Here is a 22911-nt window from a genome sequence, read left to right as displayed (position 1 = left end):
GAGAAATGGCAATTAACTGATGTGTGGCAACTAAATTAAATAGAATATTTTATTAACAAAAAAACTCTCTTCTCAATCATTCTATATAGAAGAAAGTATATTGTATCATGGAAGCAAAAAAAAATGGACTTAGCCACCTCAATTCAATTTGGAAATAAAAATGTGTAAAGTACTCTCTATACTACTCTGTGACCTGTTTACATAATTACCAGGAAAGAGACAATGAAAAGCTTAATTGGAAACTGTACCAGATACAGACACACAGACACAGACACACACACGAAAGAAAAGAAAAATGACCTGAACTATGTTTGTTCTTTCACAGAAGGATTACTAAAGAAGACAAGTCAGTGAAAATAAATTTTAAGGTTTAAGCAGTTATAAAAGATAATATAAAATTATCAGTGTCATGCCTCTTTAGAATATCAAATACTAACCAAATAAAACATCATATATCCATCTGCACACAATAATCTTCCAACAAAGAATCCACACAGCTTAGTATCTGATGATTCCATAATTCTAGAAACTCATAAGCAGTTCAAACAGGGAAGCACACACTGGTCTAGGAAGAACACTTTGATGGAATTACAATTTCATCCACATGGGGTACTCCATCTACCAATGGGGATCACAAACCACCCACACCATATCTTTCTCATCCTATGATTCTTAGTCAATATTTTTCCATGGAATAGACTATATTTGTATTAAGAAATGTTTTGTCTTTCACAGAATCACCCAAAGGAAAGCTACAAGAGAAATTAGTCTTCATAGACAATGAAATCATATTCTCTCATGGATTAATAGGAAAAGGAAGGTTTTTATTAAATGACATACCTCTGAATCAGAATCCTTGCTTGACAGCTGAGAGAGCCTTGAGGAATCCAAACTGTTCTGTGAGAGCTCCAAGCTTTCCTGAGATTGTGAAGAACATCCCATTTCAGGAATGGGACATGTTTCACCATCTAAATCATTACTGCTTTCTTGAGACAAAGTGGACATTTCATTATTATTCCTAATCAAAGGGGTTGAGGGTTCACTCCTTCTTGCAAACTGCTGCAAAACTACACTTGGAGATGGGCTAGGAGTCCTTGAAAAATCCCGAAGATTTCCTGACCAACTGAAGCAACTTCTTAGTGTTCCTAAGGTGGGTGGTGAGACTGTCCTTGTGAATTTATTCTCAGCAGATTGAGAATCATGATCAGATGCTTCATTTAGATCATCCATATTCTGATCACCTAGCTTCTGAGATACATTTGTATCAGCAGGCTCCTGGCTATCCATATCATCTGATTCATTTAGCTCAGTCTGTATGTCTAAGACCGGAGTTTCACATAAAGGTTGACTGCTTCTGTTTTTTTCAGTGAAGTCAGCTGCATCCACAGAATTACAGAAGAATCTGAAAGATCAGAAATATGAGATCCAGCTAATAGCAACGTTTCTTCTCACAAGACAGCAAAACTCATCGTACTTATTAGTCCTAGGAAAATAACAGTAATAGTGATTATGAGTCACATTCAAAGTCTGAACTTTGATTCTTCTAATTTAAATAGTTCTAGGAGGTAAATACATTTTATGACTCTTTAAGTGTTATATTTTTAGATCATAGATCTAGAGTTGGACAGAATTGAAGCATCTAGTCCAACCCTTCATTTTACAGATAAGGAAATTAAGGTCAGAGAGATTAAATGAATTTATTCACAGTTCACAGCAGTATTAAGTATGAGAGGCAGAATTAGAACTCAGGTCCTCCGAATCCAGTCAGTGTTCTATTCCCTGTACCATGCCAATACCTCACTGTGGCATGAAGACAACCCTAGGGTTCCAAGTTATTTCAGGGCAGTTTAGGCTCTAGCAGGTTCTAGAAAGATGGAAAGGGTCTGAGTAAATGCCCACTGTCTCATAAGAAAATCAGCCTACCCAAGTTCAGAACATTGGCAATGAGCGCTACATCAATTCACTGAAGACTAAGCCTTTGAAGGGATTATCTCTACTGATCAGGGGAGCACCCACAATCATAAAATCAAGGACCTTCTGAAGTGAAATATAGAGAAGGGAAAAAAAATAAATTTTGAGTCATTTCTCACAACTAATCACTTGAGAGGAGGGGTAGTCTGGTGAAAAGATTGTGGAACTTGGCAGTCAGAAGATCTGGGTTCAGATCCTGGTTGATACTTAATCTATGTGACCACAAGCAAATAATTTAACCTCTTTAAGCCTTTGTTTCCTCGAAAACTGCAAATGGGAATAATACTAGTTTGCTTACATGACTGGGTTGTTGTGACATTATTATTGTTTTTGTTGGTGGTGTTCCTCTACCTCAGAGGCAACTGTAAATGTGTTGGGTGTATTTTGCCTACTTCCAATGAATAAAACAGATATTCGGTACAAAGTATTTCTTTTTTTTTTACTCTCAAATAGAAGACAAGAATTACCACAGCACCTGGAAAACAGTTAGCACTTAGTAAATTCTCTCTGTACCCTCCAATGTCCAGCCTGGTGTTTTGCATGGGGCTGTTTGCAGTAAGTATCTGTTGCTATCACTATATCCAGGAGTAGAAAGACACCCCAGGGGCCATCTAGTCAATAATACTGTCTACAACATCCCCAATATATGGTCAGCAAGCCTATGTTGAAAGTAGCCTGTTCCTTTCCTGGACAGCTCTAAGTGACTAGTTTTTCCTTACATCAAGCACAAATTTTTCTGAAATTTTTACCCGGAAAATTCTACTTCTACCCTCAGGGGTCAAACACAAGTCTGATCTATATTTCACATGACAATGCTTTAAATATTTGAAGACAGATATCACATGCCTCCCACCTCCCCTAAGTCTTCTTAGCTTCTTCCAGATAAGCATTTCTAGTTATTTCATCTGATCCTTACATGGCACAATCTCAACGCCCTTCATCATCCTAGCTGCCCTCCTATGGATACTTTTTAGCTTACCAGTGCTCTAAAAGGTAGCATCTAGAACTAAATAAACATAATAACACTCAGTAAATTCCTGTGGCTCCCAATACCTTTAGAATAAAATACAAAACCTGGCATTTAAAGTTCTTCACAATCTTATGACCCTTCTGACCTCACTAATCTACTTGTACTTTACTCCTCTCTCAGAACTTTACAGTCTAGACATAGTGTCCTATTTACTGTTCTCACATATGAGATTCTATCTTGTCTCTGTTCACATCTTTGCATTGGCTGTCCTCCCCATCAGGAATGACCTCACCATCACTTCTTAAAATCCTCAAGTTCCTTAAGATTCAGCTTAAGTGTCATGCACTCCAAAAGAACTTTTATAGTTGCCTGTTCCATGAATCCTTATTCGTTCTTATATTTTCCCTCTGTTATTTCCCATTTATCCCTTACATAGCTTGTCTCTATGTAGTCTTTTTCATGTTGTTCCCTCCCCCACCATCAAAATGTGTATTCTCCCCTCCCCCCCACTTTTTTTGGCCTTTCTTTGCATCCTTTACACTTAGCAGGGTGCCTGGCACATAGCAAGTACTTAATAAATGCTTGTTGACTGACACGGCCACTACCCTAGTTCAGATACTCATTACCTCTTCCTTGAACTATACTGCAGGGGGCTCCTAATTGCTCTCATTGCCTCAATTCTCTTCCTCTTCTAATCCATCTTTCACATACCTTCCAAAGAGATTTTTTTAAAGTGCAAGTCTGACCATGGCATTCTCCTACTCAGTAAACCCAGTGGTTCTCTAATACCTCTAGGATCAAAGTGAGAGCCTTCTGTTAGGCCCTTATAGTCCTTTCCAACCTATCTTCTAAGTCTTCACACTCTTGATCTAAAGTGACCTTCTTGCTGGTCTTTACATAGGACCCACCCCTCCTATCTCTGCCTTTGTACTACTCTTTCCCATGTATGAAATGTAATCCCTCCTCCTCTCTTCTTAGAATCCCTAGTTTTCTTCAAAATTCTGCTCAGATCCTCCCAGGGACTAGTGACACCCCCATTACCTTGTATTTACTTTGCATACACTTTAATATGGATGCTGTAAGTGATTTGGGGACAAGAGTCTGTTTTATCTTTGTCCTTGTATCCCTAGCTACTAGCACAGTGGCGGGCACATAGAAGGCATTTAATCAATGCTTATTAGTGATTTAACAGAGAAGAGTTGAAAAGGTAGTTGATTCTGTTAATATGGTTATACCTGCTTCTTGTCCCTGGAACCACAACTGCACCACTTTCTTCATTTCTCTTCTGCAAAAAGGATGCAAATTTGTTTCTCATTTTAGGCCGAGTATTCAAGGTTTCTTTACAGGAAATAGTATGTCCTGTGTCAGGGATGAATGCTTCAGAAAACTTCTGTGGCTCGTTATTTTCACAGTTCTCTTTCTTGGTTTTCTTAGTAATTGAAAATGAATACTGGGATAAAAGATCATCTTCTGATAGTTCCTCTAAATACAAACATAATTTGTGCACTTGTTTAACTTAGAGCAAAAATATCCCATTGTAAAAAAAAAAAAAGTTCTTAGAATGAATTTATTTTTTTTATGATCTACTTCTATTGGCTAAGTCAAATGGATCATATAAAAAGCCCCGAGTTTTTGATTTTCACAAATGAGTAAATAAACATTTAATGCCTACTATATTTGCAATAACATAATGAATGACTCAAACAAAAAAATCTGATACATAATTAATTTTGTACTATTTTAAAATTTTGAATGAATTCTTCAGGCGCACTCTGTTGGAGGCAAATTTCCACATACAAATAAATGGCCCCATGGTAATGAGAAGTCTAAATAAAGAAAACACAAACATAATAATTTACAAGCAAATGTGTGATTAATTTAAATGTTATAGTTTTCATAACAACAGCTTTGGATGCCATATGCTATATTTTAAGTGTATTTCTTTAGAAGTTCATGGTATAATTACATCATGTAGTTACACCTCCAATTTCAAATCTATTAATTTGTTAGTATTTAATTGTGTGCATACTGACCTTGAGTAGGAAGTGAAAAGATGAAAGGCAAATATAAAGATAAGGCCATCGGTTTCAAGGAGCTTATAGACTAATGGAGATGACATGTATATAAAGACCTGTTATCTCAATGCAGAAAGAGAATGTGTCCTAAGATACACAAAAAGTATGATGAGAAAGAGGTAGAGATTACTTCTAGTTGGGGCAGAGAAAAGATCAGAAAAGACTTTATAGAGGAGGTAGCATTTAAGCTGCGTCACGAATTCTAGGTAGGATTTGGACAAAGTAGAGATAGGGAAGGTAGAAAAGAGAATTTTAGGCAGAGGGAACAGAGGAGGCAAAGAAAGAAATTGTCAGGCTAGGAGCTATTGTGGTTTTGCCTTTGTATTCCCAGCATTTAACATACACTAGGGGATTAATAAATGTGTGCTGAATTTAATTGAATAGTTGGAAAGATAGGTAAAGGCAAAATCATGGAAGACCTTGAAGGTCAAGGTAGTACTTTACACTTTATTCTGAAAACACTGAGGAGTCAAACATTTTTTGAATAAAGAAGTAAGAAGAATCAGCATTATGCTTTAAGAATATTGATTTTGCAACAGAGTGTAGGATGGACTAAAAAGTATAAGCTACAATGTGCAGTTAAAAGAGCATTAGATCTAGAGTCAGGAGACCTGGGTTGAAATTTTGAATGAGAGACCAGCTGTGTGATCCTGGGATATCACTTAACTGTTCTGAGCTTCAGTTTCTTCATCTGTAAAATCTGACAGTTTGATTAGATGATTACCAAGACCTTTTCCAGCACTAATGTTCTATGTCTTAATAAGATCCGTTAAGGGATGCTTATAGTCGTCCAAGCTACTGGGATAAAGGGACTTTAAACCAGAGCAGGGGTAATGGGAATACAAAGAAAGGAATGGATGCATGAGTGTGCAGAAGAGGAGAACTGTTAGGATTTGATAACTGAATTATAGAGTCAAAAATGTTTATATGAGGTTTGGAGCCTTTGAGAGACAGTTTGGAAAGGGAAAGAATTTAACATGTTGATAATAAGTAACTGCAATACGAAATCTGAGGCATTAGTGGAACATCTAAATAACATCCAGTATACAACTAGAAATGTAGGAGGAAAAAAAGAGGAGCTATAGGAGTCAGATGGAACACTCAGAGGCGGGGAAACCAGGTGAGAGTTCAGCATCAAGGAAGTTAAGGGAAGAGTTTCAGAAGAAAGGAAGTGTGGCCAAAAGCATAAAATATTGTTGAATTATCAAGGATGAGAACTGAGAAAAGGCAACTGGATTTGGTGATTGGGCTACCATCAATGACCTTTAAGAAAGCATTTTCTTTTTTTCTTTCTTTTGTTCTTTTGTTGGCTAGGCAATGGGGTTAAGTGACTTGCCCAGGGTCACACAGCTAGTAAGTGTCAAGTGACTGAGGTCACATTTGAACTCAGGTCCTCCTGACTCCAGGGTCGGTGCTCTACCAAGTACGCCACCCAGCTGCCCCAAGAAAGCATTTTCAACTCAGTACCAGAGACAAAAACAAATTAATGACAATAACTAAATCTCAGTTTTGTCCCTCACAGGGAACAGACAGCACTTCGCCCAGTGAATAGAACACTGGACCTGGAGTCAGGAAGAACCGAGTTAAAATAGGACCTCAGACACTATCTGTGTGATTCTGGGCAAGTCATTTAACTTGTTTGCCTCAGTTTCTTCAAGTATAAAATAGGGATAATAATAGCATCCAATTCTTAGGGTTGTTGCAAGGATAGAGAGAGAATATTTGTAAGGTGCTTTGCAAACCATAAAATGCAATATAAATGCTAGCTATGATTATAGTTACTTTCTACCCTCAAACTAGTATGAAAGCTTTTTACATTTTTCTAATGGAAACAAGATATACAAGTTTCCTCTTCTCTTTTGTCATTTAGATCCTCTGGGGAAAGAGAATGAGATAGGTTTGGAAGCTCTGGTACTAAGAGAATGCCTGGGCCCCTAGAATCAGTGAAAAGACAGACAAAGCATACATGAAGAACCCTACTCACTCTCCCATTATTTCTTTCCTTTATCCCTTACTGGTTCTACCAGTTTAATATGCTCTGAAAATTAGATAAAAAGTGGGGAAAGGGTAAAGTTATGACACACATCATCATTGCTATTTTTAAATATCTGAACATGGAGAGGGGTTAGACATTGTGTAATTCTGTGAAGGAAAAGCCAGAGCCAATATATTCAAGTTACAAGAAGGCTGATTCTGGCTCAATATAAGGAAAGGACTTACCAACAGTTAGAGTCATCTATAAATGGAAAAGGCTATTTCAAAAAAGTTAGTTCTTTGATACTGGTAGTGTTCAAGCAGACACCAGATGACTCTATAACAGAATAACTGTAGAGGATTGCTGCTGTAGATAGAAACCTGAATTGAGTGAATTTTAAGTTCTTTCCTAACCCTAAGATTCTATGACTTTACAATGACTTTTAGGGTAGAGAAGTAAGTAAAACCTAAACAAAAGTATCTGGATTATTTTGTGTTAGATTCAATTAACATTTGAATAGCAATTCTCACTGTATGCATATATGCTCTGTGTGTGTGTGTGTGTGTGTGTGTGTGTGTGTGTGTGTGTGTGTGTATTTATACTATGAAAGTTTTAGGAAAGCTAACTATTTAAATAAGTAAGAATGAGCTAATCCTAAAACAGATCTCCAATCAGTAAACAATGAGTTAAGTGCCTACTATCTGCCAGGTACTGTGATAAGCACTCTAGTCCAGAAGGAAATTACAATAAAAGATGAAGACTTGGGGTCAAACAGTAATAAAGTTAATATATTGGCATATAGTTAAATGATGATACAAAATATGTTCGTTATTTAGATTTGTAAAGCAAAAGTAAAAGTTACCTAAGAGCATTTATTTAGTTGCTTATATGGTTAGTAAGTATAAATCACTCAGGGAAAGAAAATAGGATGGGGCAGCACATGTGGCTTAAAGTGCAAAACAAAAACATCAAAAAATAATCTCAACCAACTAGAGAAAAATAACTAGTTACAAAAAAAATCAGTGAGGCTTTACCCTACTATTATTACATCCTTTCTAGAAATGATGTTCCACAAAAGCAAAATACTTACCACTTCTTGGTCTTTTTAGAAATAGCTTCTTCTTTGGAAGATTGAGTCCCCTGGTACTAATAATTCTTTCAGTGCCTGCAGTGGTACATCTCTCAGGTAAAGATGGCGTATCCGAAACAACATCTAATTTAGGTGGAGGGCAATGGTTCCTATTCCAAATGCTGGTCACATTCAATGGCTTCTGATGAGATGTTCTGTCATTCCACCCTTGACTTCTCGGTTGGCGAGGCTAGAAAGTGAAAAAACAAAAAACACAATATCCATGTGAAGGGAAAAGTCAACTTAATTTCCTTCTGTGATCAACATAAATTATATATAAAGTATATAAATTTGATAAATTACCCTTATAAAGAACAGCTGTTGAGGATACATCTGCCCTCTATTAACATTTTCTACTTTGGCAGTCCTACACTTTCCATTAAGTATCTCCTGTTCCTAGGTCTGTTTCTCTTCAATAAAGTGTAAGTGACCTTCATTGTTCATCTCTAAGAAATAAAGAACAGGCCTGCCTAAGATGGCAGTACAGAAAAAACTTGATCTTAAATGCTATTGCAGAAAGATGGCCTGAAAATTTTTTTTTTCAATTTGAGGAATGATTTAGATAAATTATGAAATCTAAGAACATTCTAATAATTTTCTGATGATAAGCAAGCTGCTATTTAAACACTAAGTTCAGATTGGAATAGATTTCAGAAAATACCTACTCTATTCTTCTAAGAAACTAACATCATAAAGCAACATATGTGTATTAGCTTTTCCTCTTCTATAACTTGGCTTAGGTTAAACAAAAATTATTCTAATTATAAAATTGTTAATTCACGTTAAATTCACACATCGTATATTTCTATTCTCCACTATTAAAGAAAAGATTCTCTTAGGATAATATATACATATTGTCTAAGAGAAACCACCTTACCAGACTAGTCATTGGGTATTAACTAGGAGGATGACTTATAAATAGTTAGCACAATGTAGTCCCCCAAATCCAGTCGGTAGGATGACTGGCACAGCATGATACAGTAGAAGGAGCTGCGGGTCAGCAACTTTGGAAATGAATTCCATTTCAGCTGCTAGGGGCAGTGTGGAGGAGTGACCAGAGTGCTGGTTTTGGAGTCAGGATGATCTGGGTTTAAATCTCACCTCAGATACTTATGAGCTATGTGACCTTTTTCCTTAACTAAAAATCGAGGGAGTTGGATTTGATGGCTTCTAATTTCCTCATATGTAAAGTTAGGGGTTGGGCTAGTTTATTTCTGAGGCATTTTTCAGTTCTAAATTTTATGACCCAGATTGCATATGGGTTTTACTGACAAAAAATGATTATAATTCTTAGCTTACGGAGTGGAGCTTAACTTATTGGAGGTGTAAAAAGAGAAGAATTAAGTGGCTTCATATATTAGGACAGGGAATTTTCTTTAGGTATCTGTGTTGGACGAAGAGCAGAATTCTCTATTTCTGAATACTTGTGGCTCTAGAAAAACTAAAATATTTGAAGACACTAGGCTACTTGATGTCCTTACAGATTTGATATTCTGAGCTCACAAAGGGGAGAAAAAGATATTTTGGGGTTCTTGGGGCAAGAACAAATCTTAAGTAACTTTTAAGCCCCACAAATGTCAACAGCAATATATAGTTGGAAAGGATTTTAAAGCTCATCTAAACTAACTTCCTCATTCTGCAGATGAGTCAGTCTATCAACAGCATTTATTAAGTGCCCACTATGTGTCTGGCCCTGTGCTAAGTGCTAGGAATACAAAGAAACACAACATACAGTCTCTGGCCTCAAATGAGCTTACAGTCTAACGGGGAAACAAGATACATATAGGGAAAAGAGAAGATAATCAACAAAGAAGAAGCACTAGCACAAGGGGAATCAGGAAAGGTTTACTGTATAAAATGGAATTTTAGCTGGGACTTCAAGGAATTCAGGGAAGGCAAGAGGCAGAGATGAGAAGCGAGAGAGTAAGGATACAAGTCATGAATAAATTAACATATAGCTCAAAGTAATATAGGTAGGAACCTTTTTTGGGAGTGAAAATAAGGTTGGTCATGGGGACAGAAGTCAGTCAACTACCATTTTTAAAGTGCCTGCTATGTGCCAGGCACTGTGTTAAGTGCGTGTTGGTCAGAGAAGTGAGAGAAGAAAAAGCAAAGTATAACGTTACAGAAAACAAAGGAAATTTAGGAGTAGTTAGATCAACAGTATCAAATGCCACAAAAAACTTGAGATGAAGACAAAAATTCAAACAACTGTGGTACAGCATAAACCCAAATCAAAAGTGATCTCAAAAACATCTTTGTTAATGTATAATATAACAATACAGAGCCTTAAAGATATTCTTTTCCTAAGGACAGACAATGTAACTTCTACAAAAAACAGTACATGACAAAGCAAACAAAATTGTTGACTTCTAATTTTACAGTAAAAAACCAAAAGCTTTTTACTACCACTCAAACTTAGGGCCTACTTTGGTAAATATTTACCAAATGAAGACAATGGTACACCTCCAGAAATGTATCTGAATTGTGTTCTTTTGCAAAGTACTAAATCAAAAAAATTACCATAGCAGTGTCTGGGTTATAGTCATCAATTTGTTCCATTGTATTAATATTTTTATTGCCAAGTGCAATTTGAAAGGCAGTGGTATCATCAATATATCTAAAAGTCAATCAGATTAAGGAAAAGTATTGAACCTTATTATCCACCACAGAAAATTCTATAACGCAATAGGTGAAGATACTATCTGCATTGATTCTAACTGAAAAACCTATAAATATGACAAAAATCACGAGCTTAATATACACGATGATATTGCTTTCTTATGCCAAGTTCTTGTTCATTTATTGACATATGAGTGAGATGAAAGAGGCAGGAAGGAAAGGATATCCTGGAGAATGCTTTGTCAGGTTCTAGAGCCCTTGAGGACCAGGTATATGAAGGTTCCTAAATGAAAAAGGATAGTCCAGGCAGGTGAAGGTGTTCTCTCCTACTGAATCCCCTCACCCTCAAATACCTTTCTTGGTCACCTTAGTCGTCAAGCTACTAAAAATCAATGTTGCCTTTGATACGTATGAACTATATCAATGACCCCAAGGCTACATAACATTACTCTCAAGTTTGTCTTCATTTTAAAAATGTTATATGTCCAATTCCAAGTAAATGCAAAAATGATTCACATACTGCTGTTGGCAAGTGATTATTTATAAACCAAAAGCTTCCTCTAAAATGTTTCCCTGAAAGAGTAACTGAAACAGATTTTAAAGAAACAGATTTATTTATTGAAAAAATAAAATTAAGACCTAACTTCTCTTATGCTAGAATGGTACAATGAAAACATTATCATAAAAGTATATGTAATATACATAACATAAAAAAATTATTATAAACAATAAAGTAACTATATAATAAATATACATAAAAGTATATACCATCAAGAAGGACAAAGTAAAATTCCACCATTCAATTCACAAAGGATACTGTCCTGCATACTGTAGTGTATCTGGATCAATGTCATCTTCATAGGCATTAAGGGGAACAAGTTTCCTTTTGATGGGATCAAAAACTAGCTGATAAAGGAAAGTATTGTTGGCTCGAATAAATCCCTTGATATACTCTTCTGGTACTATTATATTCATCTTAAGATAGTGCCCAATTTTCTTGATAACCTAATAACGGACATCAAAATGTTACTCATGAGTAATCTTCAATTAAACAAAAACAATGCCACATTCTCCAAATACCTCTGAGGTTTTAAATACCGTATTTTATTGTAACTCTGGGAAGGGCAAGAAAATAAAAATGACTTATTTCTGCAAGGACAAGTCCAAATGACTGTCTACTAAGGTACAAGAAAAGAATGTAAATTGAACTAAAATGCTTTATTTCATTCCTTTCTTTCTCAATGAGATAAGAAATTGATGAAAACTAATGTCAAAATGATAACATCTACCCTCAATTTCCATTTCTTCAATAAACAAATATATTAAAAAAAAAAATCTCCACATCCAAAAGCTCTTAGGTAAAAAACAGTCAACTAATTTGTTCCAATCCCCAAAATCCCCAAAGATTATTTGTAATGTCGTAAATAGTTAAATTTCTTTTTCTTTTCTTTCTTTCTTTTTTTTTTTTTGGTTAGGCAATGGGGTTAAGTGACTTGCCCAGGGTCACACAGCTACTAAGTGTTATGTGTCTGAGGCCAGATTTGAACTCAGGTCCTCCTGAATCCAGGGCTGGTGCTCTATTCACTGTACCACCTAGCTGCCCTGTTAAATTTCTTTAGTGGATAAAGAGACAGGTGAATTTAGTTATTTTAGGGAAAAACTAACAAATCAGAATTTTTATAAAGAGGAAATAGCAAAGAAAAGAAAGGATTTGCAATTAGAAAGGAATCAATTCTATTCTTGATTCTACAGTTATCTATCTTTAGTCCTTTCAGTATTGGATACCCCATTTTTTGCAGACATAAAATAATACTTCATCTCAAACTCAGGCATAAATTAATGTTAAAAACATTAAAAGGTTCCTGATAACTAATTTAAGATGCATTATATTGATAAAGATAATGTATGAATCCGAAGCTTTAAAAAAATGCAGTACCATGTTTTTCTAAAGGAGACAAGGTTATTCCAATACATAAGGCCATTACCTATTGATAATACATAACATTACCAAGGGAAATGATATAGATTATCAATACACTGATCTGGACCTATGACTTCATCTCTGTAGGAAACTTTTCAGTCAGGAAACCCCCTCTTCTAATTGCTTAATAATAGGCAAATGATCTGTAACTCGTAGACTTAAAAAGTTTCCTGGAAAGGGGGTTAAACAACTTGCCCAGAATCAGATATAGGCTTGAACTCAGTAAGTCTTGATTCCAAGGTTCTATGTAGCCCATCACAATGCCTCTTAGATGTACTGGAACATTTCAAATTTATCATCCTTCAACTGGTTTATTCTATTACTGGAAAAAAAAAATAAACTAGTCTCAGAAACTAAAGTTTGGAGTAAAATGGTGCATACCTTTATAATATCAGGATTATTGGCTACTTTTAATAGTTTGCAAGCCTTGGCTAAGCCAATTCCATGAAGTGATGACAGATAATCACAGCCTGACAGAATGCACATGTAACGAAATTTTTCTTCAGTGAACACATCCCCAAGCTGCCTACACATTCCTAGTCGAGCCTGATCAATTTCCAATCCATTTCCAAGCTTGTCCATTTTTAAAATCACCTTGAGTGAGGTGGAAGGAAAAAAAAATTGTTAATCTTCAAACAGCCATTTTTCTTTTATGAAACATGTCATCAACCAGTCATAAGTGATATTCTTTTTATTATCTTGCCTACTGCAGTTATTTTAAGAATTCTCATTTAAACCTCATTCACAATACCACCAAAATGCAGAAAGAAAATCGAGAAACATAAGTGACTTGCTTAATGATACAAAGCCTAGTGCCTTAGCTAGGACTAGAATCTAGATGTTCTGACTTATCTAATATTCCTTAAATCTCACCATGCAGATTCTCTTCTTACTTCATAGGATTATCGTGAAGATCAAATAAAATACGTGAAGACATTTTAAAGAACACAAATCACTGTAAGATAAAGGTAACAGATCTCAAACCTTGAAGATTTATTAGGAAAAGCACCAAAATTATACTAATTCTCAAGCAAATAACAACAAAATTAAAGCACAAAAACCTATTGTGAATTTTCTTCACTAACATTCTATAATAGATGCTTAAAGTGCTTGTGTTAAATCAAGTAATTCTCTTCAACATTCATACGATCAACTTTGACAATAAAAGCCATCTTAGGATGAATTTTTAAATACCTTTTTACACCCAAAAGCTAGAAGGTCAGAGTCCTCCGTGATTATAGCATGTACAATCCCAGTTTTATTAAGATAGGCCAACTGTGCATCAGCTTCATATGGAGCAACTATGCAATCCACTCCCTGGGACCGTGCAGCCTAAACAAAGAGATTAGCGTGAAGAGCTAATAAGGCATCATGCACCTACCTTGTCCTCAATACCGACTGTATCAATAACCATAAAAATTCAATGTTCAAGCTGTACTATATGATTTTAGAGTCAGAAGGGAGCTGAGAGGTCATTGTATAGTATATAGTAGTATAGTATATCTAGTATAATCCCTATCAAACCTAAGATCATTTTATTATCAATCTAGATATCAATGTATTTGTAACTTTTTGAGACAGTTTCCTTTGGAGTAGAAATTGTCCATATTTGGTGTCTGCAGAAGAAAATTCCTCTCTTTCTCTATCACCAATAATTAAGAAATTAAAGCAATATATATGCTTGCAGAAAAGGGAAATTACTCCAGACAGTCTTCTCCAACTGGACAAGCAGGCTTCAAAAATATTCCATTTCATTCAAGCTTTGTCCTAATCCTTAGAACTTATCTCTAAGGTGGTATGTTACACTGTTAATTTTTGTGCAATAATTCTAATCTGTCGTAGCTTCAATGCACAATATAGAGCCTCTCACAGATTAAGCACTTAATAGGTGTTTGTTAAGTTCAATTTTCTTTCTTCCTTGGACACTTGTCTTTGAAAGTCTGTTAGAAAAGTCCTTCTTTCCTAGAGGATACTACCAGGACATTTTTTTATCTTCTTTTCTACTACCTTCACCTTCCAACAGTTTATATTCTAACAGTTTATAGCTAATTTTAATATTAAATCAGCATAATAACCCATTTATTAGCAATAGTACAGCTTACTTTAATTACTTGGTGGGCCATGTTATGTGTGATATTGACAGAACGGGCAAAACATTCCCTGGCTTCTGAAATTTTTCCCTCTCGAAGAAGCTGTTTCCCCTTCAGAAGGTTGGTCTGACGTCTTCTGCAGATGAATATAATATTAGGTAATTTTCAATAAGCTTCATTACAACAGTATGTGACATGTGCAACAACTTGACGACAAGTACAATGTCTTATGTCTCCTTTCATAAGCACAATAGCACTGCAAACAGCAGACATTCAGTAAGTGCTTTTTAACTACAATAGTCGGGAAAAAAAAATCACTTGATATTTTTTTTCTGTCAGGCAAGGAAAAAAATAAGACCCTAAATTAGTCAACTATCTTCCACAATGAATAATTTGCTATTTCTGGTAACGTTGCTGTTCCACTATTGATTGCTTAATTTGGAATTAAATTAAACCCTGTCAATGGAGAACAACCAAAGGACAAAGGCTCCAAAAATCAAAATTGGGGAAATAAATGAAGCATGGCAGGAGAGAAAAGGAAATACTAAAATACAGGAAATCACTCACTCTCTTCGTGCCTTTTCTACTTCTTTTTTAGATGGTAAGGTACAACCATCAAATACCAGAATGGGCTTGATTCCATGAGATAGAAGCATATTTACAAATTTCATACAAAACACTACATACCTGTAAGGAGAAACAAAATAGTTTAGCACATACATTGTTAGCTTTAATATTGAAAACACATATAAAAATTATGTATTATTGAAAACAAAGGCTTTTTACTCAAAAGACTATGCTATGCAAATTCATTTACACGTTAAGAAAATGATATAAGATTATGAACTGTGTCACCTCACAAAACAGTGAAAAGTAAAGGAGGAAAGAATATGTAGAGATCTTGACGTTAACTAAACCAGATTGCTCTCAAAACATTTGAATAAATACACATGAAATGGAGCACATTTGTTGGCATTTCTACAGCAATATATAATCACTGAAGACAGTGGAACACATCAATTTTATACCATATGCCAGATGTGTTAATTATTTGAGGAAGTAGAAATGGCATTTAACTAAATGAAGTTAGTAAGAACAGCTGCAACTTACCAGATACATTTAAGAAACTGTTACTAGGGCCAGACTATCTCTGTCCTGTTACTGCCCCTGAGAATGCTTCATTTCAGCCATGCTAGCTTACTCGCTGTTCTACACACACAACAGTCTATCTCTCACGCCCCATGCCTTTGCAAATGCTGTACTTCAAGTCTAGAATGATCTTCTTTCTCACCTTTACCTCCCTCTTCAAATTCCTAGTACCATTAAAGGGTTGACTCAAATGCCATCTATTATATGAAGCCCTTCCTGATCCTCCAATTGTTAATGCTCTCCCTCCAATATTTTCTATTTTCTTAATGTACTTTATATTTACTTAACTGTGTACATGTTGCTTCCCCCAGCAGAATGTAATGTCCTTGAGATCATGAACAATTTTCATTTTTGTCTTTATATCTCCAGAGCCTAGCATATTGCCTGGTACACAGAAGGCACTTAATAAATGATTGCTGACTTGAATTACTGAATGTAATTTAAAAAGCACTTAGGGATTGAAGATATCTCAATGAATATAAGCTTCCCCTATCTCTCCCTGCACCCTCCCCATTCCCCCCACCCAAAAAAAAAAACCCCACAGACAGTCTTGAACAAAAAAATAAATGAGAGTAGCTAGGCAGCATAAATGGATAAAGTGCTGAGCTTGGAGTCTGGAAGACCCGAGTTCAAATCCAAATTTACACCTTTTCTTTTGGCTAGCACCTTCACCCTAAAGGTGGAGAAGGAAAGGAATTAATAAACTAGACAAATACTAGGGGCCTACTATGTAATGAATGCAAAGTGGTAGAGAGACAAACTTAGCTACAGCATGGTCCCTGTATTCGGGCAGCTACGTGGCACAGTGGATAAAGTGTTGGGTCTGGAGTAAGAAAGACTCATTTTTATGAGTTAAATTCTGGTCTCAGACACTTAATAGCTTGTGACCTTGGACAAGTCATTTAACCCGGTTTGCCTTAGTTTCCTTATCTGTAAAATGAGTTGGAGAAGGAAATGGCAAACCACTCCAGTATCTTTGCCAAGAAAACCCCAAAAATGGGGTCACGAAGAGTTGGACATGACTGAACAACAATAAATGGTCCATGTTCTTGTAAATCTGATAGTTTAATAAAGGGATAAAACATCAAACAGATATACAAGTGCAGCAGAGAACTTCAAAATCAAAGTCCTATGGCAAGGGATCAGGGAAGATTTCCTAGAGGAGGCACTTTTAAAATGTAGGTTCAACAGGCAAATATGGGGGACATTCCAAACATGAGCAAGGAAACAGAGAGGCATGATGGTTCAGAGAGTGTTCAAGAGGTAAGACTGTCCAGTTTCACTACAAACTACATCCATTACAATACACAGAGAAGAGTAATAATAGAGGCAGATTGGGTTCGTAGTCAGGAAGACCTGAGTTCAAATCAGACTTCAGATAGTTACTGTGACTTTGGGCAAGTCACTTCAATGCTGTCTGTCTCAATTTCCTCAACTGTGAATTGGGAATAGTAATAGCAACTACCTTATAAGTGAGGTAGTTGCTACTGAGTTAATATTCGTAAAGCATTTAGCACCAAGCCTGGCACATAGTAGGTGCTTGATAAATGCTTGTTCTTTCCCTAACCTAATAAAAGACAAGCCTGGAAAGGCAGGATAATGCCATATTGTGGAAGGCTTTTAATCTTTAATGCCCTGAACAAGGAGTCTGAACTTTACTGGGTAGGGAATGAGAAGCATACTGAAGATATCTGCACAGAGTAGTAGATCTTTGCATAAGAAAAATGATTTTTGTAGCCAAAAGAATTGGAGAAGGGAGGTAGGAAAACTAGGAACACATGTAAGATTGTGACTATGAAGCTGTTAAGAGCTGTGGAAAATTGTCCACAAAAAGCTGCCTGTTCTTTTCTCATATCTTCAAAGTTAACTTTGAAGTACATAGACACATTGAGAAAGGCAGCATGGTACAGTGTAAAGGTATTTAAATGGAAGTCAGGAGAGACTTCAGTTTCCATTTCTAACGCTTACTAGTTATTTGACTTCTTTAAGGCTCAGTTTTCTGGTCTATAAAATGGGTATAATAATACCTACTCTATATTTGAGACTGTAAATAATAGGGAGTCCCCTGAGCTTTATGACATGGTCAGATTTACACTTTAGAAAAATTACCTGGGCAACTGAGTGAAAGTCAGATTATTAGCCTGAGGACATAATTGAGGTAGGGAAACCAGTTAGAAGGTGATAGCAATATGCCAGGTGAGAGGTGATAAAGGTTTGATCTAGGGTTGTAACTGTGTGAATGGGGACAAAGTGGAATTTATGAGAGATGTGATGAAGATAGAAAAGACAAGATTAGGCAACATAGGGGATATGTGGAGTTAGTGAGGGGGAAGAGCTGATGATGATATTGAAGATTCAAGCTTAGGTGACTAGGAGGATGGTGCCTTCAACAAAGAGCCCATTCAATGTTACAACTTAAAGAAAATGATATCATAATTTATAATTAAAAAATAATCAATAAGTACAAAAATAGATCAATTCATACTTACTGATCAGTAGGTTCACCTTTGGCTAACTTTTCAGCACAAGCAAAGGCTCCTTTGTGAAGCCAACAGTATGTATCCACAGCTACCACCTGCCCTTTATACTTCTTTATATGGATGGGTTCAGAAGCATCTTTGACAAACTGAAGCAAACCTTGTATCCCCATCCTGCCAGTTACACTGCATGAAAGAAGAAAGTTGAAAAATGGAAAATTTTAAAACATATATTGTACTTAGCAAAAAAAAGCTCACAAAACACAAGAAGGAAGTCTGCTTATTATCAACATTTAAATGTGTTAAAAGGGCTTCCCTTTCCCAATCAGGCCCTACCAGTTAACATAGGGATGAGGACTGGTTCTATGATTTCCTTGTTAAAGGGCACTTGCCCAGGAGGAAACTCTACCAGGGCAGGTTGGAAATTTCTCTGCAAATAGTCTTAGGTGTTTAGAGTACTGAAAAGTGAAATCATTTGTCCACGTCACCCAGCCGGCATATGTCAAGAGATGGGCTTGAACTAAGGTCTTCCTGAGCTCTGGGGCCAGCTTGCCTCCCCTATAGCTACAAATTAAGTATTGCCATAAATTCCATTTATGTAAATATATATGTGTGTAGAGAGAGAGTTTATTTCACATATACTTACAGACTGTATATTATGATCTAATTTTATATTTATATTCTCACGATGTTTCCTCCTTGTCAGGATGCCTCATGCTAAGGCATTTAATCGCTCAACCATCAATGGCTTGATTGATTTATAGGTTTCTCTTCTCCCCACTATCTGATCGTGATCACATATTAGGCTTGAGCACTCCTGTAAAAGGGACCACTTTGCATTTAATAACAACAATAGCTAGGCCTCGGATGGCTAAGGTTTATAAAGAGCTTTGCATCATTAGACCCTCACAACCCTTAGAACCTGCTGAGGTTAAGCGATTTGCCCGGGGTCACGGAGTTAAGTCGTGACTCGGGTCTACGCCCCGGGTCACCAGGCCTGCATTCACCCATCCTCACCCGGCCCGAACCTCGGGGGCCCGGGGCCCTGCAATGAGGCATCACGGGCCGGACCAAGGTACCGGGGCTGCCTCCCAGCTCCCGCCCCCGTCCCAGGGTGATCTAGAGCGCGAGGACCGGGCAGTCCCTCTTCGCGCTTGTGGCTCGTTCCCAGTGTCTCACCTTCCGCTGCCCGGCACCAGCGCCGAGGATCGGGCCGACGCTCAGCAGAGACTCACAACTAGGCGCCAAAACTCCCCTGCTCAGCTTTTCAATTTACGCGCTTTCCGAGCAGGAGGGGGCACCGCCCCTAACGGAAGTGACGTCAAGGCGCGGCCGGCGAATCAGTTTCTAGTTTCTCCGCACGCCTCGCTTTACACCTCCCGTGGATCACTTCTCTGTTATCAATCTCGTCTCTGCTATCTCCCTCTCCACCTGGATCAGTTTTCTATTGATTGACTTAGGCTCCCTGGAGGAAGTCAGGGGAAATTTCACTTCGACCTAAAGGAGACATTATTTAGTCTCAGTAGGGGAAATTAGCATTCCTGAAAGACCCTGAGTGGCCTCCTGGGAATTGTAGTTTTCAGCTACGCGGGGGGGTGTCTGATAGTTGTAGTCGGGGGCGCGGGGGCAAAACCCCTCCCCGGGAAAATTCTGGTTGGGAGAGTAGCTGAAACTTGGATGGAGGTGGGTGCACTTAAAGATGAGCCTACGAGGGCTCGTTTGTATTTAGTTTTTTTTTTTGTTTGTTTTTAAGCAAACGAACAAAACAAAGCAAAAAAAAAAAAAACCCAAACCCAAAAAAGAGTTGGTGCACCACTGTATTCACGACTTTTCCATCTAGAAGTGTGTGTATGTGTGTGCTGGTAAGTGTTTAACAACAAGCTCTCCAGAAAAAAAAAATGTACAGAACACATTTTTAAGTTTAATCTACATTGTTAACATTTTCTCTACTACTTTGAACAAAAATCAACAAAACAAAATCAAACCTTGATTCGTAATGTTTGAAAATTGAACGGTAGGCTGCTGGTTCGAGCTGGCTCCACCACATCCCTGAATACCGCCTGCGCATTTAAACCATCTGTGACTTAGTAGCTCAGTCTTGGAAAAATGCTGTCGGGGCAGAACTTGAATCCAGGTGTCCCTGTTTTCTATGCACTAGGTTCTGCTGCCTCTCTATATGAGGTATACTGAGACTATACCTTCAATTATCCACAGTCTCAGGACCTGCGTGTATCTGCGGAGTTGAGTCACATTAATGGGGCAGCTAAGAGTTTACATCAATGTGATTTTGTCAGGAACACAGGAAAGCTGTTGGTTCATGAGGTTTTATAGGCAGTAGGATAATAGGATTTAGAGCTGGAAAGGACTTTAAAGATCTAAACCACCATTATAGCAGATGTGAAAACTGAGGTCCAGCAGGTTAAGCGACTTAACCCAGCTCACACAGGTAGTTAAAAGGACATCTATATTTTGAACGTTGGCTTCAAGTCTGGCTTCACTCTAAGTCTGTGCTCCATTCAGCTGTCAAATTGATCATCCTAAAGCTCAGGTCTGACCAGGTCACAGTCCTATTCAATTAACTACATTGTCTCCCTGTCATCTCCAGGATCAAATATTACCTCATCCCTTCCTACCTTTCCAGTCTTGTTACCTGGTCTCCCTCTCTCCCCAATCCAATGACACTTGTTCCTTGCTGTTCCTTGCACAAGACATGCCATTTCCTGTTTCAAGGCATTTTTACTGCCTTTCCCTCATTCCTGGAATTCTTTCCCTCCTCATTTCAGTCTCCTGTACTCTTTGGCTTCCTTAAAGTTCCAGGTAAACCCCACCAGGAAGCCTTTCCTAATCTCCCCTTAATATTAGTGCCTTCCTTTAATTATTTCCAATTTATCCTGTATATAACTTGTTTGTACTTAGTTGTTTGTATATTGTCTCCCCCTTAGATTGTGAATTTGTTGAGAGCAGGGACTTTTATTTTTATTTTTGCCTTACTTTTTATCTCTGGTGCTTAGCATAGTATGTGGTACATGTTGTTGCTCAGTCTTTTCAGTTGTGTCCAATTCTTCATGACCCCATTTAGGGTTTTCTTGGCAGAGATACTGTAGGGGTTTGCCATTTACTTCTCCAGCTCATTTTGTAGATGAGGAAACTGAGTCAAACAGGGTTAAGTGACTTGTCCAGGGTCACATAGCCAGTAAGTATTTGAGACCAGATTTGAACTCAGATCTTCCTTACTCTAGGCCCAAACTGTATCTATTTTGTCAGCTAGCTGCCCCACCTGGTACATAGTAGGTGTTTAATAAATACTTGGTGACAGATTTACTGAACTCTGATTCTATGATTCTAAATCTAAAACCTAGGGTTCTTTCCAGTGCAGCAGGCAATACAAAGCCAGATGTTTCTGTATCGTTTTTTCCCTAACATGAAACAGGGAGGATGTTTTAAACAAAAAGGGGGCCAGTCCCCAGCTGCTATCCCAGATAGATTAAAGGTATAGTAGTCAGAGAGGCTGATAGCTCCCAAATGTCATTCTTGTATGAGATCTTCAATCTACCCTACTTCCCAGGGGCCAGTTGTATCATTGAGAAAATTATTTTATTGCTAGAGCAGCGAATTAGAAATCCCAGAAATTCTAAGGTGGATAAAAACTACTTATCATGACCTATGGGATCTAATTTAATTGCCCTGCTTCATGATTACCAATTATTTTAGCCAGTAGAGTATGTGATTGAGAGAAATGTCAACTTAAGTGAAAGGTCTCTCAAAGAGATAATAGGCCATGGAGACCAAAACTTACTTGAACTAGCATTAGCCTCTTGAACAATATGAAGAGTGATATCTCCATACTACGGTAAATATAAGAGGGTGACACAAGAAGTTTAATTGTGGGCTTGGGGGCTTAGTCATGCCATAGGCATGGCATAATTACCATGATCATCCTTTATTATACTCTTCATGTGGAGGCATGAAATGCACTATTCTCCAGGAAGTTACAGTATGCAGAGCTGATGGAGAACAATACTTCACCAGATGGACAGAAAGGGACAGTTCAAGGACTGTATGAAATCCAACCTAAAGCAATAAAACGGACATCACTATGTCAATGATCCTAACAGCCAAAGACAGATGGCTTAGTGGGGAGAAATCCAAGATGGAGAGGCTTAGCTTAATCAAAGGAGTCACATTGACTATCAGGCTAAGAGGTCCTTGTGCAGTGAGTGCCAAGTCCTTAGGAAGTAGCTGCTCTCAAAATCTGCCTATAATGAATTCCTGACCACAGATTGATCTTTCAGCCACATTTGCCCACAAGGGAAATTACCCTGCCAACAGCACCTTCTTAAAATACAAAAGACTAATAGATCTTTTATCCTGCCATTTAAAATCTAATAAATATATTTACACAGGTATCTGAGGCCAGTTCTTTTCATTGTTCTCATATATCCCATATTAACATATTTTGTTGATAACGCCTC

The 22911-nt window shown here is 37.2% G+C and overlaps 1 protein-coding gene across 4 annotated transcripts in view; it reads right to left on the bottom strand.

Annotated features, from left to right (window-relative positions):
* The window catches only part of LOC114049862 (exonuclease 1-like), a 27098-nt gene extending 7388 nt beyond the window's left edge, over positions 1-19710 (bottom strand). For 2 of the 4 annotated variants that reach the window (XM_027871300.1, XM_027871302.1), the window contains exons 1-12: positions 19619-19710; positions 19086-19256; positions 18452-18625; positions 15381-15500; positions 14826-14949; positions 13918-14055; positions 13105-13317; positions 11560-11747; positions 10644-10740; positions 8082-8310; positions 4177-4423; positions 841-1402 (exon numbers count right to left, since the gene is read on the bottom strand). In XM_027871300.1, coding sequence (XP_027727101.1) covers positions 841-1402; positions 4177-4423; positions 8082-8310; positions 10644-10740; positions 11560-11747; positions 13105-13317; positions 13918-14055; positions 14826-14949; positions 15381-15500; positions 18452-18612 — 2079 coding nt within the window. In that variant the 5' untranslated portion in view covers positions 18613-18625; positions 19086-19256; positions 19619-19710. The remainder of the gene's footprint in view (positions 1-840; positions 1403-4176; positions 4424-8081; positions 8311-10643; positions 10741-11559; positions 11748-13104; positions 13318-13917; positions 14056-14825; positions 14950-15380; positions 15501-18451; positions 18626-19085; positions 19257-19618) is intronic. The other 2 variants (XM_027871301.1, XM_027871303.1) reach the window with 2 other exon arrangements.
* Positions 19711-22911: the final 3201 nt, after the last annotated feature.

The sequence above is a fragment of the Vombatus ursinus genome, unplaced genomic scaffold, assembly GCF_900497805.2.
Source record: "Vombatus ursinus unplaced genomic scaffold, bare-nosed wombat genome assembly UNPS02014798.1, whole genome shotgun sequence".
Classification (NCBI taxonomy): Eukaryota; Metazoa; Chordata; class Mammalia; order Diprotodontia; family Vombatidae; genus Vombatus; species Vombatus ursinus.
The sequence above is the reverse complement of the archived record's forward strand: the minus strand, read 5'-3'. Positions and strand labels throughout refer to the sequence as shown.